This window comes from Prionailurus bengalensis, chromosome E2, assembly GCF_016509475.1.
Source record: "Prionailurus bengalensis isolate Pbe53 chromosome E2, Fcat_Pben_1.1_paternal_pri, whole genome shotgun sequence".
NCBI lineage: Eukaryota > Metazoa > Chordata > Mammalia > Carnivora > Felidae > Prionailurus > Prionailurus bengalensis.
This window is the reverse complement of record NC_057352.1, coordinates 2998131-3021886: the sequence shown is the minus strand read 5'-3', so window position 1 is coordinate 3021886 and position 23756 is coordinate 2998131. Positions and strand designations below refer to the sequence as shown.

General features: G+C 44.8%; 1 protein-coding gene across 1 annotated transcript; it reads left to right on the top strand.

The window, feature by feature from the left end:
* Positions 1 to 711: 711 nt before the first annotated feature.
* Positions 712 to 23512, top strand: NLRP9 (NLR family pyrin domain containing 9). The gene is made up of 10 exons (XM_043600967.1): positions 712 to 758; positions 2149 to 2477; positions 7633 to 9193; positions 11000 to 11155; positions 12144 to 12311; positions 15613 to 15783; positions 19092 to 19262; positions 20899 to 21069; positions 21757 to 21927; positions 22874 to 23512. Exons 1-10 carry the CDS (start codon positions 712 to 714, stop codon positions 23004 to 23006), a joined length of 3078 nt encoding a protein of 1025 aa, XP_043456902.1. The 3' UTR covers positions 23007 to 23512.
* The last annotated feature ends 244 nt before the right edge of the window (positions 23513 to 23756 follow it).

The window sequence follows — 23756 nt, the reverse complement described above, 5'->3', positions numbered from 1 at the left end:
CCACCAGAAGGGGGCGTCCTTTGTAACCTTTGGAGGCCCAAAGAAGCAGCCAACAGGAGAGGTGAATCTGGAACCCAACAATGGCTTTGCCTTCGAACTTCTGCAGAGTTCTAGAAAGGATGGCTTGAGGTAGCTAGAGGGAGAGACTTTACTCACTCATTGAGCTGTTATTGGCAGAGCTTTGACTATCTGTTTTGACTATCTACACACTTTTTTAAAAATGCTTTTTTTTTTGAGAGACACTGCAAATGGGGGAGGGGCAGAGAGAGAGGGAGACACAGAATCCGAAGCAGGCTCCAGGCTCTGGGCTGTCAGCACAGAGCCCAAGGCGGGGCTTGAACTCACAGACTGTGAGATCATGACCTGAGCCAAAGTTGGACACTTAACCTACTGAGCCACCCAGGCGCCCCGTGACACTTTTGTTACAAGTCAACTCTCCCCTGTAGGAAGGCTGGTAGACTTGATTTTCAGTACCCAGACTGGAGTCATGTGTTTATGTAAAATAAAGCATAGTCTGATACTCCAAGCATGGTTGGCCAACACCCTCTATGAAAGTCCAGATAGAAGATGTCTTTGGGGGCGCCTGGGTGGCTCAGTCGGTTGACCGACTGAGGACAAACACTGCATGATTCCACTTGAATGGGGTATCTAAAAGAGACCCAAGGAAGCAGAGTAGATTGGTGGTTTCTGCGGGTTGGGGGAAGGGCAAGGATGGCGTTACTGTTCCGGGGATATAAACTTCTGGTTATGCAGGATGAGTGAGTTCTAGGGCTGTGCTGTGCAACGTTGTGTCTACAGTTAACAACACTGTATTGTGCACTGAAGACTTTGTTAAGGGTACAGGTGTCATCTTAAGTGTTCTTATCACAGTAATAAAAAGAAAGACATTCCTAAGATCTAACTTCTGCCTTTTCCATCCCTGGCGAGTTATTCGAGAATACTCATCGGTTTCCTCATCTATAGATGCTCCCCATTGTAGGTGCTGTTGTGGAAGTTTAAGAAATTGCACAAGATGATGGGACAGCAGAAGTCAGATATTCAGATCAGGAGAGAGTGGCTCCTGTGGGAGAAGATTGCCCACAAAAGCCCGGTGGTTATATCACACAGGGGGATGTAATTAGTAGTGTCATCAGAAAATCCATCAGTCAGCAGCCGTCAGCAATGCCTGAAGGAAGATTGCTCACACCTGAGGTGGAGAGAACACGCCTCAATGGTTTCCCATCACCTCCAGAGTGTAGGCGATCAAGAGTCATGCCAGCCAATGGGGAAGGAGAGATTTTATGGCCAATCAAAGTTCAGGCACAGACTTTTAGTGTGGCTGCCACAGCTGTTCTTTGATGGAGACCAGCCAGGAGGACCGGGGGCCGGATTGGGTGAGGACGTCTTCTCCTTGATCTTTCTTTTTTCCTTCGTTTCTCCCTTTCAGCACTTAGTGCAGATCTGGCGTGCATAAAGAGCCAGGTAGAGGGGTACCAGAAATGCTCAAGCCCTGCCCCCTAGTTTTGGCAAGGATGTACCAATGTGACAAGCATTTTAGGTCACAGAGAAGTTGTCTATCCCCCCCCCCCAACTCTAGGTGACAGGACGGGACTCTTCAGGCTGACCCGGGGCCCCCTGTATTTCTAAAATGTAACCGGGGACATGGAGAATTGGAGGACCTCACGTATCAGATAACTAAGGAGAGAGGGTGAAAACACCAGAGAGCTATTTCTCAGACTCGGTTGGTCTGTCAGTTCTGACTTGTGAGATGCACATGACCTGGGGAGAGATATGAAAAACAGAATTTTAGCAAGGGGGATTTATGAAAGAGGGAGGAAACTCTGAGTGCCCCAGAGTTTATTCTATTTTATGTTTTTAATTTATTTTGAGAAAGAGAAAGCGAGCAGGGGTGGGGCAGAGAGCGGGAGAGAGAATCCCAAGCAGACTCTTGGGAGTCAGTGCAGAGCCTGACTCATCGCTTGATCTCAGGAACTGTGAGATCATGACCTGAGCCGAAATCAAGAGTCTGACATAGTCGTATGCTTAACCCACTGAGCCACCCAGGTGCCCCAGCAGGATTAGCAATAATTTTAAGCCACTCTCAACTGCAGATTTATCTCTGTAATCACATCATTCTCCCTCAGGTACTACTTAATCCTTGTTTTTGAGGAATTTTTTTCTCTCTGGAGATTTCCAAGTTCACAACCCCAGGGCAAGATGGCTGAATCCTTTTTTTTCGGACTTTGGCTTATTGTGGTACCTGGAGGAGCTCAGAAAGGAAGAGTTCTGGAAATTTAAGGAACTCCTCAAGCAAGAACCTCTGCAACTTGAGCTCAAGCCAATCCCGTGGACCGAGTTAAAGAAGGCTTCAAGAGAAGATGTAGCAAAGCTGTTGGGCAAACACTACCCAGGAAAGCAGGCATGGGAGCTGACACTGAACCTGTTTCTACAGATTGAGCGGCGTGACCTCTGGACAAAGGCTCAGGAAGAGATCAGAAGTAAGTGTAAGAGGATGAAGGGGGCAGGGACCCGTGGAAGAAGCTTGGTTCACTGGAACCTTGTGAGAATGAAGGGGATAGTATTAAATTAGTGGCTACTCTCCATCAGTTGAGAATGCATTGTGGATCAAGGGAGCCTTGGAGGTCATGGAATTGTAAGGCAACTCTGGCCATGCATGGGCCAGTGATGGCCTGTGGGCGGGTAGTGTCCTGTTCATCTAAGGGGCGTCTCCCCATTTTCCTGTCAGGAGCTGAGCCCCGTGCTCTTACGAGGGATGCTCCGGGTGTTCATCACCAGGTGTGCTGAGATAGAGTTGCATTATGGTAGTTGACTGTCCTTTTGAGTAGACCTGCTCCAGGGATGAGGCAGAATCCTAACATTAGGAAATAATCAGAGACAGCTTATGTCCCCGGCACTACTGTAAGTGCTACTGATGCCTAATATCTTTTTATTCCCACCACTACCCTGAGGTTTACAAATGGAAAAACCATGGTCCCAACAGCATTTCCTCATGTTAGATGACTTTTTCAGCAGGGACAGATCTGACTTGACATTAGTTATTTTTTTAAATTCTTTTTTATTTTTATTTGTTAACATTTTTGAGAGACAGGGAGAGACTTGAGAGACAGGGCGTGCGCAGGGGAGGAGCAGACAGAGAGGGAGACACAGAATCCGAAGCAGGCTCCAGGCTCCGAGCTGTCAGCACAGAGCCCAACGTGGGGCTTGAACTCATGAGCCTCGAGATCATGACCTGAGCCAAAGTTGAACACTTAGCCAACTGAGCCACCCATGTGCCCCCAAATCAGTTATTTTTTAAAAAAATATAATTTGTCAAATTGGTTTCCATACAACACTCAGTGCTCATCCCAACAGGTGCCCTCCTCAATGCCCTTCACCCACTTTCCCTCTTCCCCACCAGCTCCCCCCATCCACTCTCAGTTTGTTCTCTGTCTTTAAGAGTCTCTTATGGTTTGTCTCCCTCCCTCTCTGTAACTTTTTTCCCCCTTTTCCTCCCCCATGGTCTTCTGTTAAGTTTCTCAAGATCCACATATGAATGAAAACATGTGATATCTGTCTTTCTCTGACTTATTTCACTTAGCATAATACCCTTCAGTTCCATCCATGTTGCTGCAAATGGCCATATTTCATTCTTCTCAATGCCAAGTAGTATTCCATTGTATATATAAATCACATCTTTATCCATTCATCAGTTGATGGACATTTAGGCTCTTTACATAATTTATCTATAAAGAACTCACCAAACTCCACGCCTGAAAAGCAAATAATCCAGTGAAGAAATGGGCAGAAGACATGAACAGACACTTTTCCAAATCCGTTATTTTTTGACTCATTGATGGCTCATTTACACCCTCTGCTGGAAGGATACTCTTTAAAAAAAAAGAGAGAGAGACAAAATGTCAGACATTTTTTAAAAAAAGTATTTCTTTTAAAAAAAAATTTTTTTTTCAACGTTTATTTATTTTTTGGGACAGAGAGAGACAGAGCATGAACGGGGGAGGGGCAGAGAGAGAGGGAGACACAGAATCGGAAGCAGGCTCCAGGCTCTGAGCCATCAGCCCAGAGCCTGACGCGGGGCTCGAACTCACGGACCACGAGATCATGACCTGGCTGAAGTCGGACGCTTAACCGACTGCGCCACCCAAGCGCCCCAGTATTTCTTTTTTTAAAAAAGTTTATTTATTTATTTTGAGAGACTGAGACAGCACGTGCGAAGAAGGGGCAGAGGGAGAGAGAGAATCCCAAGCAGGTTTCGCACCATCAGTGCAGGGCCCCTCGTGGGACTTGAACTCACAAACCATGAAATCATGACCTGAACCAAAACCAAGAATCAGTCGCTTAACTGAGCCACCCAGGTGCCTCCAGACAAGTAATTTTTTTTTCATTTTTAAAAAATTTATTTTTTAAAAATTTACATCCAAGTTAGTTAATATATAGTGCAATAATGACTTCAGGAGTAGAATCCATTGATTCGCTACCTACATATAATACCCAGTGCTCATCACATCAAGTGCCCTCGTTTTTTTTATTTTTAAATTTTTAAAAAATGTTTTTATTTGTTTTTTGAAGGAGAGAGACAGAGCATGAGTGGGGGAGGAGCAGAGAGAGAGGGAGACACAGAATTCGAAGCAGGCTCCAGGCTCTGAGCCGTCAGCACAGAGCCCGATGCAGGGCTCGAACCCACAAACTGTGAGATCATGACCTGAGCTGAAGCCAGATGCTCATCCGACTGAGCCACCCAGGCGCCCCTCAAGTGCTCTCCTTAATGCCCATCACTCAATTAGCCCATCTCCCCACTCACCCCTCCTCCAGCAACCCTCAGTTTGTTTTCTGTATTTAAGAGTCTCTTATGGTTTGTCCTCCTCCCTGTTTTTATATTATTTTTTCTTCCCTTCCCTTATGTTCATCTGTTGTATTTCTTTTAAAAAAAAATTTTTTTTAACGTTTATTTATTTTTGAGACAGAGAGAGACAGAGCATGAATGGGGGAGGGTCACAGAGAGAGGGAGACACAGAATCTGAAACAGGCTCCAGGCTCTGAGTGGTCAGCACAGAGCCCGACGCAGGGCTCGAACCCACGGACCGTGAGATCATGACCTGAGCTGAAGTCAGACGCTTAACCGACCGAGCCACCCAGGCGCCCCATCTGTTGTATTTCTTAAATCCCACATATGAGTGAAATCATATGATATGTATCTTTCTCTGAGTGACTAATTTTGCTTAGCATAATCCACTTTACTTCCATCCATGTTTTTGCAAATGGCAAGATTTCATTCTTTTTGATTGCTGAATAATACTCCATATACACCACATTTTCTTTATCCATTCATCCATTGATGGACATTTGGGCTCTTTCCATACTTTGGCTATTGCCGGAAAAGTCATTGTTTTAAAATTTACCTTTGATACAGTAACTCAAAGTTGCAGGATGCTTTGCCCAATTTTACATGTTATTCTCTCATTGATTTTTATCTACTTGTGGGAGTAGACTTCCTATTCTGGTAAGTAAGACAAGATTCAGATGGATTATAATAGTCCTAAAGTCTCACGATGCAAAGTAGTTGAACCAAGGCATGTCTGCTGGGCTGCGGACCCATCACGCAGTGGCTGGACTGTCAATTGCCACGGCTATTCCTAGGCAGCAAGCTGCTGTTGGACCAGCGTGCCACATGTCCATAAATGTGGTCCGTGAGGACAGAATGAGCCAGATGGATTTAGAAGATTCATTGCTCCCTGAATAACAGGAAATGAGATTTATGTTCACATTAGTTCTTCTTGTCCTTTGAGTCTCCCTGGGGCTGCAGAGGGAGGGTTTGGAGGTGGGCTCAGATAGATCTGAGACATAGTTGAGGAGCCTGGAGAGTCAGACATCCCGACCTTACCTAACACCCGTTGACAGCCCTGCCCTCTGCCCTCCAGGGACTGACACTAGCTTTATTACCCTGGCAAGTCTCCAGGGAGCGAGAGACATGTCTAAATTTCTCCAGAGGGGAAAGAAACATCCGTTTTTATTGTGAAAACGTTTTTAATTATTACTTTTTAAAGTTTGTTTATTTTGACAGAGAGAGAGAGAGAGCACGCAAGCAGAGGGGGAGCAGAGAGGGGAGTGGGTGGAGAGAGAGAATCCCAAGCAGATTCCTCAATGTCAGTGCAGAGCCTGATATGGGGCTTGAACTCACTAACTGTGAGATCATGACCTGAGCTGAAATCAAGAGTCAGATCCCTTCTTTTTTCTTTTCGTGCAAAAAGGTGATTTTATTAAAGCACGGGGACAGGACCCACGGGCAGGAAGAGATGCACTATAAGTGTGTGTGTGTGGGGGGCACTATTGATGGAGTCCAGGGAGATAAATTCTAGGGGGAATTTCCAAAGAGACTTTCACATGCTACAGACTTACTGGAGGCCTAGCTGTTGTCAAGCTAAGGTTGTTTTTCTCTCTAGCAAGGCATTAACATTGACACAGTAGGGAGTTCCTGGACTTTAGGCTATGATGGGATTGCCTTTTTCTGGTAAACTGGTGGAGACTGTTATCAGTTTCACCATTTGTTTTTTGTCCTTTCTCGTTTTTGGGTAGCTGGGAGTGTCCAAGGAATATCACATATGTCCCACCTGGGGGAGGGCAGTGCTATCTTGTGTTTTTCCTCAGCCTGCTTTACACTCTCTTGACCTTTAAATCTTTAAGGTTGTTGAAGGTAGAAGCTCTCATCTTTCATAGCTTCTTCCTGCTGAGTAGGGGCATAGAAAGAGTCAGATCCTTAACCGACTGAGCTACCCACATGCCCTGAAACACCTGATTTTAGAAACAAATCTTCCTTTGTCCCAGAGAGAGGAAGGGCCGTCGCTACATTCCAAGAATGTTATCTAGTCCTACATCCTTGGACAAAACCATCAGTGCCCTTTGCTTGGAAAACATGCAGAAGAACCTCCCCTACTGTGGTGTAGATTTCTCTGATGCAGGCTATGGTCCTTGACCACATTTGTCATTTTATTTAACCTCCTGTAATGTGTTGCCTTGAACATGGAAGGAACATCGTAAGGGTGGGTTGGAAGAATGATGATTCAGGGGTGCGTTTCTGAAATTAACCTGCAGTCAGCATGGCAGAACAGAAATAGCTTAGACCTTATGGTTTCAAATCAGACAGATGTGCAACAGGCACCTGACCCTAATAGTTATTCACTAGCGCAAATTAATCAAGAGACAACATTCTCCCTCTCTGATTTTTTTTGGGTAAAGTGGGTGTAGAACAAATCTCGATGGGTTGTTGACATGAAAGACATAGTAACCATAGTAACATTCTCAGCCCTGGTTCCTGGCAGACACTCAGTAAACGATAGTGGTTATGGGATTCTTCACTGGGGAGATTTTGAATGTGACTCTGAAGCATTCACACAATATATTGCCTTGTAGCTCTGAGATAGACTTCTGGTTTGGGCTAGGTGCTTACATGGACGTGATTTGAGATGGCTTATGGTCCTAATAAAAACTAAGTTAATTAGCCTGGCCATCCATGGACAGACCGTAGTCTTCATACAGGTGGTCAAGTAAATCTCTAGGGATCATTCTGGGTGTCAAAGAATGAGTGACCCTTTTAAAAAAAATTTTTAACTATCTGGTATTCTACCCCTGTCTACTCAGATAAACCAAACCCATACAGAAACCACATGAGAGAAAAATTCCGTCTCATATGGGAGAAAGAAACCTGCCTTCCAGTTCCCAGTGATTTCTATAAAGAAACCACAAAGAATGAGTATGAAACCCTGAAGGCTGCATATCCTGCCAGCCAGGCTGGAGAGCCCACACCCACGGTGGTCTTGCAAGGTCCAGAAGGGATTGGCAAAACCACCCTTTTGAGGAAAGCCGTACTGGAATGGGCAGAGGGCAACCTTTGGAAGGACAGATTCGCATTTATCTTCTTCCTCAATGGCTGTGAAATGAACGCCATTGCAGAGACCAGCTTAGTGGAGCTCATCTCCAGGGACTGGCCTCAGTCTTCAGAGCCGGTCGAGGACATTTTTTCCCAGCCAGAGAGGATCCTGTTCATCATGGACGGCTTTGAGGAACTCAAGTTTGATTTGGAGATTACGACTCAGCTGTGCGATGACCAGAAGCAGCGGAAGCCAATGCAGATTATCGTGAGGAGTTTGCTGCAGAGAAAAATGCTTCCAAAGTCTTCTCTGCTTGTCGCATTGGGAACAGTGGGCATGAGAAGATATTATTTCCTGTTGCAGCATCCAAAATACATAGTCCTCCCAGGATTCTCTCATCATGAAAGGAAGCTGTATTTCTACCATTTCTTCCGCGAGAGGAGCAAAGCCATGAAAGCCTTCAGTTTTGTGAGGGACAACGTCCCGCTCTGTATGTTCTGCCATAATCCTCTTGTATGCTGGCTGGTCTGTACTTGTATGAAATGGCAGCTGGAGAAAGGAAAAGACATTGAGGTTGCGTCCGAAAGCACCACTTCTTTGTATGCATCCTTTTTAATTAACGTATTCAAGTCAAGAAATGAAAACTGTCCCCCCAAGCAGAGCAGAGCCCGACTGAAAGGCCTGTGTACCTTGGCTGCAGAGGGAATATGGACGCGCACATTTGTGTTTCGCCATGGGGACCTCAGGAGGAGTGGGGTATCTGAGTCCGATACCTTGATGTGGGTGGGCATGAGACTCCTTCTCAGGAACGGCCACTGTTTTACCTTCAAGCATTTGTGCATCCAAGAGTTTTGTGCCGCCATGTTCTATCTGCTCAGACAACCCGAGGACAATCCTGACCCGGCCATTGGAAGTGTGACCCAGCTTGTAACAGCAGGTGTGAGTCGGGTCCAGAGCCACTTGTCCCAGATGATAACATTCTTGTTTGGAGTTTCAACTGGAAAAATAACCAACATGCTGGAGACGTCCTTTGGTTTTCTCCTGTCCAAAGAGATAAGGCAGGAAATAACCCAGTGCCTTAAAAGTTTAAGTCAATGTGACACCAATCAGGTTGTGGTGAATTTCCAGGAATTGTTCAGTGGTTTGTTTGAGACCCATGAGAAAGAGTTTGTAAGACAAGTGATGGATTTCTTCGAGGAAGTTGATATTTACATTGGTAACATTGAAGAATTGGTAATATCAGCATTCTGTATGAAACATTGCCAAAATTTGCAGAAACTTCACCTGTCTATAGAAAATGTCTTTTCAGATGACTCTGGATCTATCACAAAGTGAGTCCTTCTATTAATCACCCCTGTCCCCACCCTACACACACCATACTTGTATCTTGTTTTAGTTCCCAATGGGTCCTCCATGGATGTTTACACTGAAAAAACATGGCTTTTGCAATCAGAGATTTTTCACGGTCCCAGTTTTGGTTTTTAGTTTTTAAATTGAGGTATAATTGACATATAACATTATGTTAGTGTCAAGTGAACAACTTCATGATTCAGTATTTTTTTATTTTTTTTAAGTTTATTTATTTACTGAGAGAGAGAGAGAGAGAGAGAGAGAGAGAGAGAGAGTTGGGGGCGGGAGGGCAGAGAGAGAGAGAGAGGGGGAGAGAGAATCCCAAGCAGGCTCGCACTGTCAGCACAGAGACAAACACGGGGCTCAGACGCATGAACTGCAACATCATGACCAGAGCCTGAATCAAGAGTCAGATACTTAACCAACTGAGCCACCCAGGCACCCCATAATTCAGTATTTTTTTAAAAAAAATTTAAATGTTTATTTATTTTTGAGAGACAGAGAGCACAAGCAGGGGAGGGGCAGAGAAAGAGGGTGACAGATATCCAAAACAGGCTCTGCACTGACAGCAGATAGTCTGACACAGGGCTCGAACTACAAACCACAAGATCATGACCTGAGCTGAAGTCAGACGCTTAACCCACTGAGCCATCAGGCGCCCCTCAGTAATTTTTCATGTTGCAAAATGATCACCTCAATATGTCTAGTTAACAGCTGTCACCACACATAGTTACAAAAATTTCTCTTGTGATGAGAACTTTTTAATTTTTAAATTTCTTATTTTTTAAACAATAAATAAAAAAAATATTTATCTATTTTTGAGAGAGAGAGAGCAAGAGTGAGAGCAGGGGAGGGACAGAGAGAGAGGGAGACACAGAATCTGAAGAAGGCTCCAGGCTCCAAGCTGTCAGCACAGAGCCTGATGTGGGGCTTGAACCTGTGAACTCTGAGATCATAACCTGAGCTGAAGTTGGATGCTTAACTGACTGAGCCACCTAGGCACAACTTATTCTTATTTTTATTTTTTAAAGTTTATTTATTTTTGAGAGAGAGAGAGAGGAGAGAGAGAGAATCGCAAGCAGGTTCTGCACTGTCAGCACAAAGCCTGATGTGGGGCTTGGACTCCCCAACCTCAAGATCATGATCTGAGCTGAAACTAAGAGACGCTTAACCTACTGTGCCACCCAGGTGCCCTGAGAACTACTTTTAAAAAGTGAACTCTACACCTCACATGGGGCTCAAACTCAGTCCCAAGGTCAAGAGTTGCATGCTCTATGGAATGAGCCAGCCAGGCACCCCATGATGAGAACTTTTAAGATCTGCTGTCAGCAACTTCCAAAAATGTAATACAGTATTATTAGGTGTAGTCACACCCATGCTGTACATTACATCTCCATGACTTTATTTTGTACCTATATGTTCATATTTTTGGACGTAGTTTCCTGTTTTACTGATGGATCACCAAATCTCAACCTTCATTCATACAACAGTCAGGTATTGTTGCCTAAAACTGGAAGAAAAGGAGGCTGAATAAGACTGAATAGCTTGTCTAGGGTCACTTAGCTAAGTGGTTCAACTGGGGTTTGATTCCCATTGCTCTGGCCTCAGGGTCCTTTCCTTAGCCACTTGACCTGTTAGCTCAGCCAACCTGGCCTTCCCTCTCCTTGTTCAGGCCCAGGTGTCTTTTGGGGAGCTTTGGAGGCTCTGGGGATGGTGTTCTGCCTGTTTTGAGAATGTGTTGAGTTGCACTGAGCCACTGGAGAGTCATGGTCTTTGTTCTCCCACAGTGACGAGGAGAAGCTCTCCTTCTGGAAGGACCTTTGTTCTGTGTTCACGGCCAACAAGAACTTTCAGATGTTAGATCTGGACAATTGTATGTTTGACGAGCCCTCCCTGGAAATTCTCTGGAAAGCCCTGGCTCATCCTGTTTGTAAACTCCAAAAGTTCGGGTAGGTTGGATGTTGACCTGTAAACAACTGAGTTTCGTCCTTTCTACTCTGGATTTTGTGGGAAATACCAATGCACAGAGCTGCAATCCAATGGCTCAAGAAAAATTTGGGGAGCGCTTTCTTTGATACCAATATTTTATTGACAAGAAGCAACTGTGAGCAAACTGGGGGACTTTAGGATTGAACATGGTCAACAGGCTAGGTCCCCAGCCACTATAGGTCAGTTTCCAAGCACAAATGGGGAAGTGCTTTGTTTTCTGGGATGGGTGGCCACCATTGGTCCCCTCTTCTTTTTTTAATGTTTATTTACTTGAGAGAGAGAGAGAGAGAGAGAGAGAGAGAGAGAGAGAGAGAGAGAGACACACCATGAGTGGAGGGCACAGAGAGAGAGAGGGAGACACAGAATTAATTACAAGCAGGCTCCAGGCTCTGAGCTGTCAGCACAGAGCCCGATCCGATGTGGGGCTTGAACTCATGGACAGCGAGATCATGACCTGAGCTGAAGTCAGACACTTAACCGACTGAGCCACCCAGGCGCCCCAAAACCTTAGTTTTTAAACAAATGGATCCTTTCCTTGGGAAACATGGTTCTTCTTGGAGAGTTAACTCAAATACGTGCATCCCTGTTGTATGTCAAGCTCCGGCCTGGACCTGTGGGTGCAAAGATGCACAAGCATCATGTCCCCATCCTGACGGTGCTTAGAATTTAATATGGGATGAGTTTGGTTCACTTCCTTCCAGTATGGACGGTGGTGTGTGGGCATGCAGGGACTAGCAAGAAAGGAGAGAACCGAGCAGCTGAGCCTCTGTGTTTGTCTGCTGTCTGAAAACCCCAGGTAGAGAGAATTTACAGGTGGCAGTAACGGGATATCTACAAACAGTGTTGTGAGCCTAAGCATGGTAGACAGGTGGGAGGAATTGTGTAAGACGTATCTTCCTTTGTGCTTGGACTCTGCTGCATGAGTTTCCACATTTTTTCTAGGTATAATTTTGCATCTTATGTTGGAAATGGCCCAGATTTCTTTGAGGCCGTTCTTCACAACGCTTATCTGAAATGCCTGAACCTGCACGGCACTAGACTTTCCCTTGTGAACGTCAGGCAGCTGTGTGAGACGCTGAAGCACCCCGTGTGCATCGTGGAACAGCTGATGTGAGTCTTGGCTTGTCCGCACTCAGTGATGTTTCTTGTCCAGCATGGAATTTTCCGTGGAATGTGCCCATTTCTTTCCTGCATCAGTCTTTTGTCTCTTACATGGTAAATTTTCCATCTCAGCCTCTCCAGACCTCAGAAGAGCGATCTTCAGACCTCTCAGAAGGCTTGTTACAGCTTTCCCTCCTTTGGTAGTCACTTGGATTACTTCTCGTGGACACCTTACCTTCCTCTTCTTGGTTCTGTCCTCAACCACCTGTGCCAAAACCAAAACTCCATTTTTTCCCCCTGAAGATATTCATAGACACTTAAAATGAGAAATCATATCAATGACCACAAGCGTACTTATGTGAATCTGGTAGGTGACAACATGGAAGCCAGAGGGAAAGCGATTTGCCTCATATCATTTCTTCCTCTTGAAAATTATCTGGGATGCCCCTACCTACCATAGTTGGGTGGTTTCTAGACAGGATCTATCCATTTTTTTAGCAGAAAGAAAAAGGGGGGTGTAATTGAGAACCAACTCATTAAACCCACCTGGAGAATATGCTCTTCTCTCCCCTGCTTCAGAGTCTCTTCTTTGCTGGAAAAGTTGCAAATGTAATTGACAGATTCACATACACTTGGTTAACTGTAACTTGGTTGAGATCCATCAGGAGAGAGAGGTGCATTCTGTGCATGAGTTGTTTGAACACACAGGCTTTCTGTAGATCCTTTTCCTCATTTGAACTCTTTCCATATCATGACTTTTTTTTTTTTTTTCTACTCTAGCTCTCTCTAGTGATGGAGAACTTAGAAAATTCCTGAGTATTTTGCTCCATTTCATGTTAGGCCATTTGCACAGGGTTTTAATATTCCACATTAGCATAAGAATTGGGGAACAGATCTAGGAAACCAGGGGTCATTTGTAGACATTTACTGAGGGAAACTTTGCCTCTTTGGGGCAGACCAATTGTAATCTTGACTTCAGTTTGGTATTAGGGGTGGGAGGTCCCCCAAATCAGGTTCCCCCCAGACCATTAGTTCTCAACAGAGGGCAGTTTTTTCTCTTAGGAAATGTCAGCATCTGGACATTTTTAATGGTCATCATTGCCTTGGAAGGATGCTATAGGCATGTAGTGGGTGGAGGTCGGGGTGCTACTCTTAACATCCAATAACATCCAGGACAGGTCCCACAACAAAGAATTTTCCAGTTCAAAATGTCAATAGTGCTGAGATTGAGAAAGCTGCTCTAGCCTATGATATGTCCTATTTTTTAAAAAATATTTTTTATTTTTAAGTCATCTCTACACCCACCAGGGGGCTTGAATTCACAACCTGAGATCAACAATTGCATTCTCCACCAATTGAGCCAACCATGTGCCCCCACAAGATGCTCTTTTCAGCTGCATTAAGGCGCAGACCAGGGCTTCTCAACCTTAGAACTATTGACGGATAATCAGATTTATTGAGCTCCAGATCATTCTTTGCTGTGGGGGGAGGGGCTGTCCACAACAATGTAGGATGTTGAACAGCATCCCTGGCCTCCATCTACTAGATGCTAGTAGCACCCCTCTCCCTAGTTGTGACAACCAACAATTTCTCCAGACACTGACAAATGTCCCCCTGGGGTAAAAAATCATGCCCCTGTTGAGAACCACTGGCTCTGATTTTTTTTTTTTTAATTTACATCCAAATTAGTTAGCATATAGTACAACAACGATTTCAGGAGTAGATTCCTTAATGCCCCTTATCCATTTAGCCCATCCTCCCTCCCACAACCCCTCAGTAACCCTCTGTTTGTTCTCCATATTTGAGAGTCTCTTCTGTTTTGTCCCCCTCCCTCTTTCAGTATTATTTTTGCTTCCCTTCCCTTATGTTCATCTGTTCTGTGTCTTAAAGTCCTCATATGAGTGAATTCATATGATGTTTGTCTTTCTCTGACTAATTTCGCTTAGCATAATACCCTCCAGTTCTGTCCATGTAGTTGCAAATGGCAAGATTTCACTCTTATTGATTGCTGAGTAATACTCCATTGTATATATATACCACATCTTCTTTATCCATTCATCCATTGATGGACATTTGGACTCTTTCCATACTTTGGCTATTGTTGATGGTGTTGATAAAAACATTGGGGTGCATGTGTCCCTCTGAAACAACATTTCTGTATCCCTTGGGTAAATACCTAGTAGTGCAATTGTTGGGCCATAGGGTAGTTCTATTTTTAATTTTTTTTAAAAAAAAATTTTTTTTTTTTTAACGTTTATTTATTTTAGGGACAGAGAGAGACAGAGCATGAACGGGGGAGGGGCAGAGAGAGAGGGAGACAGAGAATTGGAAACAGCCTCCAGGCTCCGAGCCATCAGCCCAGAGCCCGACGCGGGGCTCGAACTCACGGACCGCAAGATCGTGACCTGGCTGAAGCCGGACGCTTAACCGACTGCGCCACCCAGGCGCCCCAGTTTTTTGAGGAACCTCCATTCTGTTTTTCAGAGTGGCTGCACCAGTTTGCATTCCCTTGCATTCGCTTGGAAAAGAGATCCTCTTTCTCTGCATCCTCACCAACATCTGTTGTTGTCTGAGTTGTTAATGTTAGGCATTCTGACAGGTGTGAGGTGGTATCTCAATGCGATTTTGATTTGTATTTCCCTGATGATGAGTGATGTTGAGCAGTTTTTCATGTGTCGGTTGCCCATCTGGATGTCTTCTTTGGAGAAGTGTCTGTTCATGTCTTTTGTCCATTTCTTCACTGGATTATTTGTTTTTTGGGTGTTGAGTTTGATAAGTTCTTTTTAGATTTTGGATGCTAACCTTTTATCTGATCTGTCATTTGCAAATATCTTCTCCCATTTCATTGGTTGCCTTTTAGTTTTGCTGATTGTTTCCAGATTTTTTCCTAACTTCAGTGGAAAGCAATAGGGATAAATAAATAGAGTCATGTAATTACATTACGTGCTTTTATTTTTATTTTATTAAAAAAAATCTTTAAATACTTCTTTATTTTTGAGAGAGAGACACACAGAATTTGATTGGGGAGGGGAAGAGAGAGAGGGAGAGACAGAATCTGAAGCAGGCTGCAGACTCTGAGCTGTCAGCTCAGGGCCCCATGTGGGGCTCAAACTCATGAACAGTGAGATCATGACCTGAGTCAAAGTCGGATCCTTAACCGACTGAGCCAAGCAGGGGTCCTGCCACATTTGTACTTTTCAAGTCTGGAATGTAGATGGTGGATTTGCTGGTGTAAGACTGGAAGCTGGGATATGGTCCGTGGCCGCTCAAAGCCTGTGGTCACATCCTGCAACATGTGTCTCACATGCAGGTTGGGGAGGTGTGACATCACAGCAAAAGCTTGCGACGATATTGCCTCGGTCCTGGTCTGCAACAAGAAGCTGAAGCTTCTCTCCCTGGTGGAAAACCCTCTGAGGAATGAAGGCATGCTGATGCTGTGTGATGCCCTGAAGCACCCAGACTGTGCCCTGGAGACACTGCTGTGAGTCCATCTGGGGAAAGTGGGCTCTGGGGAGACTGTGGACATGTACATGTGGACCCATCAATAGTGGAGGCAATCAACTGCTCACTGAGGGAGACTGCAGAACTCAGAGTCTATAGTCAGACCTGCCTCTCCATGCCTCAGTTGCCCTGTCAGTAAAATGGAGCTAGTACAACACCTCCTCCATAGCGGCACCATGAGGTTGAATTCGAGAGTTGGAGACCCACCCTTAGGTACCTCGTGTCTACTTGAGAGCCCAGTAAATCCTGGTTATTGTGAACAAGGACCATGCCTTAGATACATTTGGTGTTGGGGAGAGGGAGCGTGTAAGCATCTAAGACAAGGCATTCATTTGGTCCGTTTTAGGAGCAAGGTTTGCACGTTCTAGGTTATTACTGGGGCCCTTCAGAGCTGCCATTTCTCTCATGCTGCAAATATGCACAGTGGAGTGCTTCCTCTGTGGTGGGCGGTTGGCCAGGGCAGCGGTAGAGTGGGACCCCTGTTTGCCCAGTGAGGCCACATGGGAAACTTAGTGTTAGATCAGGTGGAATGTCGTGGTGCTTCCACGTGGGGGCAGGTGCAAGAACGCCAAATCCGTGGGTGTGCATGAGCAACCCAGAAACAGCTGTGTTGTGTGTGCACACACATGCATGTATGTGTGCACATAGGCCTGTGCATCACACACACGCGCACACACACACACACACACACACACACAGGCATCTAAGACAGGAAAGGGAAAGAATACTACCACTGAGATGACATTCTAGACTGTATAGGAAAATCAACAGTGAAATATGTTCCAGGAACATTAAACACTAAAACCAAACCATGAAAGAAAGAAAGAACCACCCCCCCCAACTTTGATCTATAAAGATTAGAATGAAAAACCATCGGGGGTACGAAAGAAATGACATATTGGAAGGTGGAAAGATTTGGCTATGAAATAAGTGGCTGATGTTATACAATGAATAGAATTAACATGTACTTGATGACCAGCAATTAAAATGGGCTGTATTTTTCTTTCTTAAAAAAAATTTTTTTTAATGTTTATTTATTCTCGAGAGAGAGACAGACAGAGACAGAGTGTGAGTGGGGGAGGGGCAGAGAGAGAGGGAGACACAGAATCTGAAGTAGGCTCCAGGCCCTAAGCTATTGGCGCAGAGCCCAATGCAGGGCTCGAACTCACAAACTGTGAGGTCATGACCTGAGCCAAAGTCCGATGCTTAACAGACTGAGCCACCTAGGTGCCTCTCAAATGGGCTGTATTTTTCTAAAGGGTACTTCAAGATCCATCACTTAACACGGTTTTTTTTGTTTGTTTATTTGTTTGTTTTTACACCATAATCAGTATTCCTTAAAAATAGGTGGAATTTGGGCCATCTGGGTGGCTCATTTGATTGAGCATCTGACTTTTGATCTCAGCTCTGGTCTTGATCTCAGGGTTGTGAGTTCAGGTCCTGTGCTGGGCTCCATGCTGAGCGTGAAGCCTATTTAAGAAAGAGAAAGTGGAAGTTAAGAAACAAAGCAAACAAACAAATGAATGAAAAAAGAGAGAAAATGCCAGACTCTTAAAAAAAATTTGTTTATTTTTGAGAAAGAGTGAGAGCATGCACACAGGTGAGTAGAGAAGGGGCAGAGAGAGAGGGAGACACACAATCCAAAGCAGGCTCCAGGCTCCGAGCTGTTAGCACAGAGCCTGATGAAGCGCTTGAACTCACAAACCATGAATTTATGACCTGAGCCAAGGTTGGACACTTAACTGAGCCACCCAGGTGCCCCCAGATTCTTAAATACTGAGAACAAATTGGTGGTTGCCAGAAGGGAGGTAGGTGGCGGGATGGGTGAAATAATGAATTATGTGATGGGGATGAAGAATACATTTACCGTGATGCTCATTGAGTAATTAATATACAGAATTGTTGAATCATTTTATTGTACATCTGAGGTTATTATAACCCTGTATGTTAATTATACTTCAATAAAAAAAAAACTTTTTTAATGAAAGACTGCTGAACATGTACAAATGTCACTAGTAATTTTAAAAGTAAAAATGTTCAACAAAATAATGCTCTTTATAACGAATGCTCAAAAATTTAAAATACATTCCACTTGGCCAGGATTCTGCCAAATGGACAAATTTATACAATGATTGGGAGTATTAATTTGTTGAGGTTTTTTGCAAAGTATGTTAGCAAATAAAGTGAAATGAAAAGTCTTAATAGTAAGCCTTAAAAAAGCATTAAAAAAAATTTGAGGCAAGGTAGTAATTCAATATAACTTAAAATGGCAGAAAGTATAAAGAATACAAGTGGAGATATTTAGGAAATATATACAGTAGTGAAGCCACTGGAGATTATCTTATGCAACCATTAACGTATTAATGAATTTTCAAAATACGTATCAGTGAAGTTTCAAAATTCAGAATACTTATTTCATTGAAAAAAGTATGAAGTACGTGCCATTGGCTGATCTTAAACACGAGAAGATGGGAAGAAAAATCCATCATAGATGAGCAGTGTTTGTTTATCAGAGACTTGTGCTTGCTTCCTGCCAGAGGTCGTGCTCAGGGGTCCCCTGAAGCCCAGGCAAACAACCAGAGTGAGTGAGGGGCTGGGTGGAGGTGCTGGTGAGTTGGACAGTGCCTGCCCCTGCCACCTGGGAGTTTCTGTTCCCCGCCGTTTCTGTTCCCCGCCGTGTGTCTTTTGCTGCGTGACCACCTGCCACGGAGTTTCAGGTAGCTGGCTTGTCTGTGGGAGGTAGAGGTAGGAAATTCCCTGTGAAATCTCTTGGTTCTTACATGTTGACCGCTAATTAAAAACAAAACAAAACATGTCAAACATAATAGCAACTAAATTCACTACATCCAGGGGTAACATTCACTCGTGAGCTGCTGGTGTCTTACGCTTCCCGCGGCTTTCCAAATTTCCAACAGTGGGTATAACCAGAGAAATCATGTTAAATACTACGTCATCCAGCACATTCCACCACATACATGACAAGCACAACAAGCCCCTAGAAGGGATGACTTTGGCTAAGGTCACCTAGCCGGTGGTGACCTGACTTGAAGCTGGAATCTGAGATTCTGTTGCCCAGTTTGGGATGCCCTATTCCAGATCCCACATTCTTGCTTCTGTGTTTGTGCAGCTGTCGGGTGTTCTAATTCTCTTACTTTTCTCAAGTGACTCTGGAGTATGAGGAATAACTTGCATGTGGCTTCATGAAAAGGTTACCAGTTGGAGCCTGAGCGGGTTGACAAGTTGAATGTGTGTGTGTGTGTGTGTGTGTGTGTGTGTGTGTCTTTGCAGGCTGATGTGCTGTGGCCTCACCTCTGTGGCCTGCGACTACCTCTCCCAAGCCCTTGTGTGCAACACATCCCTGTCCGTGCTCGATCTGGAGTCAAATCTCCTGGAAGATAGTGGAGTGGCATCTCTTTGTGAGGCACTGAAGCATCCAAATTGCAACATCGAGCAGCTGTGGTAGGTCTGGCTGTGATTTGCATGAATGTCAGAGTATCCTTTTTGGATATCAGCACCCTGAAAAGGAAACAGGAAGGGGGAACATCACGGGGTCTGCTGAAAAAAGCAAGGCCCAGCCTGATACTTGCAGGGGTGTCCAGTGGTACTCGCGTGTGTCTTGACCGAAGAGCTTGACAGGTCTTGGGTAGGACACACTGCTCTGGAGTTGGGTCTCTGGCCTCAGGAAGGCCAGAAATGGAATCCCCCTGTGCCTTAGGCTAGCCAATGAACATGTGAGGATGCCTCACCTCTCCTCCAGTGTGACATGAGGATAATTATGTTTCCCATGTCAAAGAATTGAGGTGACCAGCGGGAATAGTGCACATAAAGAACTATTACCAATGACTTACCCAAAATAAACAATCGATAAATGATGGCAGGAGGCATAGCATTATTGCTTCTACTGGGCACTGGAAACTCTTCTGGGTAGATAAGATGATGAATTAGTTAACGAAACACTCTAATATCTCTGTTTCCATGGAAGTCAATTTTATGGGGTCTCTCTCTCTCTCTCTCTCACACACACACACACACACACACGCACACACATGAGTGTGGGCTGCAAGTATGTGTGTATATATCATGGTTTATCAATCTTAGCACTATGACATTTGACCTGCATCATTCTTTTTTTTTTTTTTTAAACTTTTTTTTTTCAACGTTTATTTATTTTTGGGACAGAGAGAGACAGAGCATGAACGGGCGAGGGGCAGAGAGAGAGGGAGACACAGATTCGGAAACAGGCTCCAGGCTCTGAGCCATCTGCCCAGAGCCCGACACGGGGCTCGAACTCACGGACCGCGAGATCGTGACCTGGCTGAAGTCGGACGCTTAACCGACTGCGCCACCCAGGCGCCCCATGACCTGCATCATTCTTTATTGTGGGGACCAGCTGTCCTGTAGGATCTTTTATAGGATGTTTAGCACCATCTCTGGCTTCTACCCACTAGATGCTGTTATACCCTCTTTCCCAGTATGGCAGACCAACATTGTTTGTGGACAGTGCCCAAAGTCCCCTGGGGCAGGAGGGAGGGACAAAAATCATTCCTACTTGAGAACCACAGAAACACATACACACATATATCAGACAGATACATACATACACACACACACATATATAACATATGTATGTCTAGGTATGTCCATACATGTGTATGTGTCCATACAGACTTATGAATATATGCATACATTATATAAGACTTATGAACATATGTATACATATGTTGTGGGTGATAAATACTGTGGAGAGCTTGGAGGTAGGACAGAGACTGGGGACATGATGCTATATAAAATAGTGAGAAAGGTCCTCACCAAAGGTGATGTTAGTGCAGGGAGTTGAAGGCAGTGAGGGAGTAACCCCACTGATACTTGGGCTGGAACATTCAACCAGCAAGAACAGGTACAGAGGCCCTGGGAGAGCAGAGACAGGCAGCAGAATCACAGCCCAGCATGTTGGGCAGGAAGGCGGAGGAAACATCACCATCGTCATCTCAGAAATACTCGGGGACATCTTCCTTCATATGCATAATTGAAAATAAGCTAAGATGTGCAAGATGGGACCCATGATTGTATCTCTTCGTGTGTATTTTCTCCCCAGGTTGTCGGATTGTTACCTTACTCCTCTTTGTTGCAAGCACCTCTCTGCTGTTCTTGTTTGCAATGAAAAACTAAAGACCCTGAAACTAGGGAGCAATGACATACAAGACGCCGGAGTCAAGGAATTATGTGAAGCTCTGAAGCATCCGAACTGTAAAGTAGAGACTCTTGGGTGAGCGTCACTGATTATCTTTATGAGAAGTCTTGCCCATTTCAAGAATAAGAAAGGCTGGAGGATTAGTGGTACTTAGGGGAAGCAGGTTTAAAACCATGTGTGTCTGGAATGATCTGATTAGCAAAATGCCATACTGTGAAGCCAGGGCTTACTCAACTTTGGCTCCATTGACATTTGGGACTGAGTAGTTCTTTGCTGTGGTGGGGAAGGGGCTGTCCTGTTCACTGTATGATGTTCAGCTGTATCTCTGGCTTCTTTCTACCTGAGAGATGCCAGCAGCACTGTCCAGGTGTGTCAGATGTCTTCACATGTTGCCACATGTCCCCCAGAGGACACAATGGCCCTGGTTGAGAACCAGTGGTCTAGACTCTAAAGTTTCCTGCTCAGGGGCGCCTGGGTGGCGCAGTCGGTTGAGCGTCCGACTTCAGCCAGGTCACGATCTCGCGGTCCGTGAGTTCGAGCCCTGAGTCAGGCTCTGGGCTGATGGCTCGGAGCCTGGAGCCTGTTTCCGATTCTGTGTTTCCCTCTCTCTCGATGCCCCTCCCCCGTTCATGCTCTGTCTCTCTCTGTCCCAAAAAAAAAAAAAAAAAAAAAAAAAAAGTTTCCTGCTCAGAGGCATGGAATTGGCATCTCACAATGGTGTGCCTTCTGGCCTGCCAAAGCTGCTGTGTTTCCCTGTTGCAGGCTGGAAATATGTCACCTCACCACTGCCTGTTGTGAGGCCCTGGCCTCGGCCCTCACTGGCTGCAAATCACTGAGAAACCTGAACCTGGACTGGATTAGCTTGGACCATGATGGGGCAGTGGTGCTTTGTGAAGCCATGTGCCACCTGGACTGCACCCTGCAGCGGCTTGGGTGAGTGGACGCCATTTCCCTTGTTGTTGAGACACCTCAGAGTGAGTGAGGTTAGTCTACGGTAGGTTTTTCTCACTCTTGGCGTGACTGACATTTGGGTTGGAGGGTTCTTTGCTATGGGGGTATCCTGTGCATTGCAGGATGTTAAGCAGTGTCTCTGGCCTCTGCCTGCCCATTACGTGCCCGTAGCACCTTTCTCTGGTCATGATGATAAAAAGTGGAAACGTTGAGGTTGCTGAGAGCCAAGATTTTAATTGTTCTCACCACAAAAAAGGAAATTATAATAATGTGACATGATGGATGTTGCTAACGCTAAGTTGGCAATATATAGATGTATCAAACCAACGCTGTACATTTTAAGCTTATCCAATGTTATGTATCCATCGTATCTCAATAAAATAATAATAATTTGAAATTTAATAATTAATGAAAAAAGAATAGCTATGACATCCGTTCCCTGAAGTAAAACACAAATGTCTCCTGACCTTGTCACATGTCCTCTGAGAGGCAAAATTGCCCAGGTAAGAACTGCCACCTTCCTATAAACACCATCTCCTGCCTTGTATTGCCCGTAAAGATGTAACCTCATCGTGGACATGACAGATGGGTCTATAAAGGGCTGAGCAGTTTTGACCCAGAAGCACTTTCCTAGAAGAGTAGCAGTCAGTGTTATTCTGAACATGATATTTGCATGTACAGTGTATGTATTTGGCATCTGTAGAATGAATATTTGGGTGCCCCCCATATGCCAGGCCCCTGGATGATATGCTGATGAGGAACAGAATGATTCGCAACCCCATTCTGCACATTCCTATCCTTTCTCCACTCATTCACAATGATTTTCCCAGTCACTTCTAGGAAAGAATGGATTGGGAAGCAGCACTGGGATGTAGAGAGGCAAACGATGATGCATGAAGTCAAGAAAATGTGGTTTCCATTTTCCCAGGCTGGACAAATCTGCATTTGATGAGGAGACTCAGATGCTACTGACCGCTGTGGAAGAGAAAAATCCCCACCTGACCATTTCCCACCAACTTTGGGTCAACGAAGAGTACAGGGTCAGGGGTGTGCTCTCTTGATGGGGAACACCTCAAGTAAATGTCTCACAAAGGCTTCTCCTTAGTCACAGTGGGTGTTCTCATCCTGACATACCCTGTCCTATAAACTGTAATTCATGGCTGTGGGGGGCTGTGATTTCAGACCTGTCCCTTTACAGCGTCCTAGCGATGTGACAGTGGAATGTGACTCAGTTTATAAGTGTCAACTGTGCCTAAGTCCCCACCCCCATCCTTAAAATTCCCACCCTCCCTTGCAGTATTTAGAGGAATACATTAAATGGATAAACACTTTGGAAAGCATGACTTTATTTTCTTAGTGGGTGTCTTGGGATGGAGGTAGGCGCTTGGATTTGAAGGAACCATAATCTGACAATTTTGACTTAGAAGTGATGGTAGAATGTGTCTATAGATTTTAGGTTTTATTTGCTGTCCCTACATCCAGCATCCACCCAAACTTTCCATTTTTAGTTTGTACAAATTGAGATTTGATCAGTTTTGTGGTCAAATAATAAAAATACATTTCCAAATCTCGACTTATCTTTTATTTTTATTTTTTCAAATATTTCTTTATTTTTTGGGAGAGTGCAAGCAGGGGAAGGGCAGAGAGAGGGGAACAGAGGATCTGAAGCGGGCTCTGTGCTGACAGGTTGACAACAGCAAGCCTGATGTGGGGCTTGAACTCATGAACTGTGAGATCATGACCTGAGTTGAGGTTGGATGCTCAACTGACTGAGCCACTCAGGTGCCCCTCTACATATCCTTTAGAATATG